The following is a 6,735-nucleotide window of genomic DNA, read 5'->3' on the forward strand; positions in this document are numbered from 1 at the left end:
CCTGTCCAACTAAACTGGATCTCACAGTTTAGAGAAAATTGAAAAGGGTAGTATCTTAGACACTCTCTGTGGTCTTTGAAAGATCATGAAGAACAAGAAAAGTAATGCAGAATTATAAAAGAGCAAATGTTCTCCCAATTCTCAGTACAAGAGGATAAAATGTGCAAATTATGTCAGCCAGTTTGACTTTAATAATTGGTAGACAGGAAAAATACTATAAGTACAGTTTACATAGATTTTAACAAGAAAGTTTCTCATACTATTTTCATTTTTTTTAATGAAAAAATATGGGCTATCCAACGATATAGATTAGAGAGGATTTCATAATTAATTGAATGGCAGGGTAGTTATTAATGATTCTATGCCATATTGGAATGCTCCAGCAATCAGGGCTTTCTCCCTTGTATTGCTTAAGATTTTTATTAATGATGTAAATCATAGTATGTATGGCATGTGTATCAAATTTATAGATGACATAGAACTGAAATGGTTAGCACATTAGATGACAGAGTGGAGACTCAAAAAAATTTTCAACATTAAGCCAAATCTAAAAAGATAACATTTAATAGGAATAAATTTAAAGTCTTAACACATTGCTTAAAAAAAATGAACTTACCCATTTTGGGGGAGAGGGAACATATATAATTAGATGGCAGTTAATCTGAAAAAGCCACGGGATTTCAGTTGTAGTGTAAGTTGAATATGATTCAGCAGTATGATGGAGTAGCCAAGAAAGCATATATAACTTTAGACTGCAGTAAGAGGCACAGCCTATAGAGAGAAGAAAATATCAATCCCACTGTACCCTGTGCTAGTCAGAGAACACCTGGAAAATTGTGTTCAGTTCTTGGAAGTGTATCTTAGGATGGACAATGATAAATTGGGAAGTGTCCAAAGTAGAAAAACCAAAATGATGAAGGGTATCATCTAGGGATCTATTGGAGGAGCAAAAGATAGCTTAGAGAAAAGAAGATTTTGGGCTGCCATGATATCTGCCTTCAAATATTTAAAAAGCTATCACTTGGAAGAAAGTTAGTTCTGCTTGGTGCCAAAGATCAAAATTCAGAGCAGTAGCTAGCAATTATAAAGAGATAATTTGGGTCTTTATGAAAAGAAAAATAGAACAGCATCCCAAAGTGAAATGTGTTTCTTTGGGGTGGTGAGCTCTCTCTTACTCAGTAACTTTAAGCAAAGGCTTGATGACCACTTGTCAGGTTTGTTATAAATGGATCCCTTTTCTTTTCTTTTCTTTTTTTTTTTTTTTAATAATAGCTTTTTAGAAATTTTCAATAGACATGTAAAGATAGTTTTCAGTGTTCATTTTTTTTTTAAACTTTGTGTTCCAAAGTTTTCTCCCTCCCTTCTCCCCACCTCCTTCTTTAGACAGCAAGCAATCACATATAGGTTAAACATGTGCAGTTCTACACATATTTCCACATTTATCATGCTGCACAAGAAAAATTAGATCAAGAACGAAAAAAATGAGAAAGAAAAAGCAAGCAAAAAAACAACAAAAACGGTGAAAATACTATGTTGTGATCCACATTTGGTCCCCATAATCTCTTTTTAGATACCAATGGCTCTCTCAATCACAAGTCTATTGGAATTGACCTTAAATCACTTCATTGTTGAAAAAAGCCATGTCAGAGTTGATCACCACATAATCTTGTTGCTGTATACAATGTTCTCCTGGTTCTGCTCATTTCACTTAGCATCAATTCTCTGAAATCCTCCAGCTGATTGTTTCTTCTGGAACAATAATATTCCATTACATTCACATACCATAACTTTTTCAGCCATTCCCCAGATAATGGGCATCCACTCACTTTCCAGTTCCTTGCCATCACAGAAAGGGCTGCTACAAATTTTTGCACATGGAGGTCCTTTTCCCTTTTTTATGAGTAGATCCCTTTTCAAATAAGTGTTGAACCAGATAGGCCCATGAGGTCCTTTCTAACTGAAAATTCTGTTCTCTCCTTGCTAAGTAACTTGAGGATCTATTCTATAGTCTTCTATGAAGGAAAAGATTCCAATAACATCTGTCTTTATTCTGCAAGGCCTCTTCTCTGCCTGTCTCAGAAAGCTTGGTAGTACTGAACTAGATCCTAATCATTCCCCTTGTTTGCCCTTATTAGAGTTGACCATAAGACCTCAGATATCCTCTTCTAAGTTCTTCATTTTACAGATAAGAGAATTAAGAAGTTAAATGTCTTGCCCACAACCACACAATAAGTGGTAGCAACCAAACCTCAGACACTAAATCTATTGCTCTTTCTACCATCATGCTAATTTTTTTTTTTTTTGCAAGGATCAATCCAGCTGAATCTAGAATTTAGATGTCTCAACTATCAACAAAATAGATCTGGATGGACCCAGTACAGATAAATCTCTGAAGAGTTGAGGTCTCTGGCTGACCTCTAGTGGCTGGTTCCCTGGCCTTTCCTAACTAATGGGTCTTCCTTTCCCTTCCTAAATTCAGGACCACTAACCTTCATGAATCAACGTGACCCAAAGCACTACACTGAAAGCCTAGGCTATGGTATACCCTACAGTGATAACCCTTGGAAATCCATTGTAACCAGTTATCCTACAACCCCATAGGATCAGACTATGGATCTTGCCTATTTAATGTCATTTTTCTCCTCCACCTAAGTCTTTCAGGTCTTAACACTCACTCTTTCCTCTGATGTTCCAATATTTTAAAAATGTCTTCAAATTGATTTTATTGCAATAAAAGTATATTCATAAGAGCTACTAAATTATCTAAAGCAGGATAATAAGCCTCATACATAGTCTTACAGCTAGATCTTTACTCAGACCAAAAGCTTCGTCCCTGACCCAACTCACTCAGAATGATTCTCACGGCAAGACTTATTTGTTATTGGAACTGTTACATCCTGGATCTTAGATAACTAAATACTAGACAGAGCTTCTTCTTAAACCTTCTTCATCAAAGGCTTTTGCCTAGTCAAGTGTATCCTTACTCAGGTGCCCAAATCGCAAAGCTGCCAATACATGGGCTAATAAAAATTTGTAGAAACGTGTCCTAAAAACAAGTTGGCTATGTCCCAAAAGGGTTATGGTCTCCTCCTACTGTCTCTGGAAAAGAAAAAAAAAGCCAGCAGAAGATGTTTTAACCAAGACCTACAGATAATCTGGTATGGGAAAAGTAATGAGGAACACATTTACTGAGTTGTCCCTGAGCTATAAGCGTAGCAGTGAATACCTTCATCTGTCACATTGCCCAAGCCACATACGCTACCTCCCAATAATAGAATTCTGGAGGCCAGAAACCAAGGACTTGCATTATACTGGTATGATCTCTGTGGAGTGAGACAAGCTCTAAAAAGGGGTTTGTAACAGCCAGTCTACGTGGACCTGTATCCAGAAATATCCACAGTCAGGTTACTGTTCAGGGAAAGGACGACCAAGGCACAGCCTCATGAGCCTTCACTCTTCATTGCTCAGTCTGTTCTCTAGCCTCACTGTAGCCACCACCTCTTCAGCTTTCCTGGAGCTTTCAGGATCAGTAGACCAGCTGCCAACCACCTTTTGCCACATCTTAAAGCATTCTGTCTCCTCCCTGGTGCCCCTAATTCCAACCTCCTTATCTAGAGACCCCTTATGAATGAGGAATGAAGGTTAAACTATTCTTTGCACCTGCATCTACATTTATTACTACATGGAATGATATAAGACCTCTTTGTCAGCCCTTAGCATCCCAGCATCCTGGTATGGTCTCCTGACTAGATAACCTCTGAGATCTTTCACCTATTAAACTGGAAAGAAACTGACAGAAAAAAAAGAGCCAAACAGGCAGAAGTCACCTTCTCCACCCTCAAGGATTTACTTCTTTCATGTTCTTCATTCTCCTTCCTGCTCAGAGCCCTTGCTCTAGTCCAGTGCTGTGCTCAAGGTGGGGCTCCCACCAACATGGGTAGAACTTGTGAGTGCAGACCTCATTCTCCCTAGTCCTAGCAGAAAAAAAGTGCCACTTCATACTTGGAAAGAAAAGGATAAAAACTTAATTTAAGTAGCCAAGCACTCCATTCCAAACTCTTTAGTTATGCTTGTCAATTATATATTATTAAAGTTTTCAGTAGAAACAACCCATTCAGAAACCCATGAACAGGCTTTCACTTAGCTAAGCAACAGACCAGTCATTCTTGTGGAATGTCTCATCTCTCTAAAGTATAATATCAGTTTATTTTTTTAAAACCTGTTATTCTTCTCCTTTAATACTTCTCTTTGTTTTGTAAAGATATACTTTAAAGTTTACTCTTTATTTCTATGAATTACAAGAATGCAATCTAGAAATTAGAAGATCCTGTTATTTTAGAGTTTCAAGGTCTCAGCTAAGAGTTTTGAGTTAAGGGCAAGTCATTTAACTCCTGTTACCTGGTGCAGAAGTCTTTAATTTTCACAGAAGTAAATTGTAATTCTTAAACCTAATTCATAGAAATATTTCATTTTCTATTGACACACTAATGTAAAATCATTCTATAGCTACTTCTGCCTACTCTTTTTTACTGTGGTTAACAATGCTCCTGTTCATGGGAGGGAGAACTAAACACTACAGAGATTTAGCCATTATTCCCCATAACCTGAGCAATGTTGGTTGGTTTCTGAGGCCCCATGCCCTATCCCAAGCAAGTGCTAATGGTATGAAAAGGAAAGAGTTTTGTTTCCCCAGTAAAATACAACATTGACACTTAAAAAAAGGAAAGCCAGCCTAACTCTTATTAGCTATTCACAGGTAGGTTTTGTATATGGTTGTATAAAATATTGCATTCTGCCCTGATTACACTAAAAGTACATATCTGCTAGGGGAGAGACTCTAGGTGTCAGATGATTATAGTCCCCTCATTCTGTCTTTGCTTGGATTTTGCAGGTGTGAAAGCTGTGGGGCAGTTTTCCACTCTGAATGCAAAGTGAAATCCGTCCCCTGTCCCAGGTGTGTCCGCCGAGAGCTGCAAAAGAAGCAGAAATCCTTCTGGAGGAGACTGAATATGGATGAGAGCCTAGAAGACACCTGCAGTATGTTCGAGCTGTCTTATCAGAACACTTGACTGCCGGCCACAGGGCCGGTTTGGTAACAGACGGGAGAGCATCTTCTAAGCGAGCCAGACACATAGTAGAGGAGGAAGATGTGTCTGTCCTTTAGCTAGAAATGCAGTCACACCGATGTATATGCTTTCCTAGGTATGTAGGTACTGCCCAAAGGACCCAGAGTCTTCGTGGCTCCAAAATTACTGTAGCTGATTATGTTTTGTCAGGACTTTGAGCTGCTTCATCTCCAGCAAGACTCAGCATAAACCTGATGCTTTAGAAGTCACAGACTTTTCTTTTGGGCTCTTAGAAGCCATTTTATTCTATAGCAGAAACATGTCCTGCCCTGCTTATTATTTCATTGACCTTTATCATTTAGTAAGCAGCAACAATGCTTCGAGTGATTTTTGTGTTATTTATTTTTAGCCTTCACAGAAGCTGAAGCAACAAGTTGACTCATCATGTGTTTCATGGAAAAGTTTTCAGAATACAGTGATTCCTCTTGGCTCCCTCCAGGACCCTCTATCACTGGCTATGTCCCTTCATTTCAGTTCTGCCATAGGAACTATGATTCTCCTGCTGGTATTTCACCTAAACAGAGTGGAATATCTTAGAAGCCATGTGTGGGTGCGACTTCTGACAGCACTAATCCTAATTTCACCCATGGAGCTAGTTCTGATTTTAAAGCACACTTATAAATTTTGCTTCCTGATAAAAGACAAGATTTCTATGAAAAACTGTTATCTGACCATTTGCTGACATATATCCCAGTCATATTCTTTTCTTGGAGTGGCCACAGATTATATTCACAGCTATTTTAAATTAAAAATGCTGTAGGAAAGCCCAGTGTCTTATCAGTAGGGGTGATATTTATGGTTTTTAATGGGGTTGGGCTCAGAAGAAATTCTGTAATTTTACCCAATGCAGCACTGGCACATACAGTGTCTAATGATTCCATTCCAGGAGAGGATGCTTTCACTGTCTTAAAAGAAGCATCACTACAATGCCCACAAATTCTTCCCAACTACCTTCTGTCTTGGTTCCCATCACAGCTGTGTCATTTGAGTCTATAACTTACCCCTTTATATTAACGCTACCTTTTGGAATTTTAAGTTTCTCAAGGCATTTTACTTATTACTATTTGAGTACTAAGCATATAAGAATAAGCAATGATATAAATATTCTACTTTAAAAGGGAAAAAAGCTAGAAAATAGATCTACTTTAATAAAAACCATGAGTGCTAGGATAAATAAGAGAAGTACTTAATTGCTTTGCTGCTGGGCAGGGTCACGATATTCCCAGTGCAGCAGCCTTTTAAAGGCCACATGTACTATTGTGGAGACACAGATGGGATAGAAATGGCAGGCGGGACAGCACTGGAAACATGATTTGCTTCCATTCCCTTCCATTAAAATAACTCTTACTGCAGTAGTGAAGTGTGTTGATATTGAAGATGAATTCCTAATCAACTTGGGAGGTCCATGTCATTTCAATGATCAGAAGCCTTTGGCTTCTTTGTGATTTGATTGTTGCTGTTTTTAAACTTCATCTCACTTTGTTTCATAAAGAACCCTCCATGATACAATCATCCTCTCTTCCTCCCTTTCTCCAGAACTCAGCACATGGATTTTTATGTCACTCTCACACAAAGGAGTCACCGAGCTAACTCTGGTGTCGTCAGGCAC

The 6,735-nt window shown here is 38.3% G+C and overlaps 1 protein-coding gene across 3 annotated transcripts in view; it reads left to right on the forward strand.

The window, feature by feature from the left end:
• The window catches only part of PLEKHM3 (pleckstrin homology domain containing M3), a 179,002-nt gene extending 173,236 nt beyond the window's left edge, over positions 1-5,766 (forward strand). For 2 of the 3 annotated variants that reach the window (XM_074298892.1, XM_074298891.1), the window contains exon 8: positions 4,892-5,766. In XM_074298892.1, the coding sequence (XP_074154993.1) occupies positions 4,892-5,069 (178 nt within the window). In that variant the 3' untranslated portion in view covers positions 5,070-5,766. The remainder of the gene's footprint in view (positions 1-4,891) is intronic. The other variant, XM_074298893.1, reaches the window with a different exon arrangement.
• Positions 5,767-6,735: the final 969 nt, after the last annotated feature.

The sequence above is a fragment of the Sminthopsis crassicaudata genome, chromosome 3 (genome assembly GCF_048593235.1).
Source record: "Sminthopsis crassicaudata isolate SCR6 chromosome 3, ASM4859323v1, whole genome shotgun sequence".
NCBI lineage: Eukaryota > Metazoa > Chordata > Mammalia > Dasyuromorphia > Dasyuridae > Sminthopsis > Sminthopsis crassicaudata.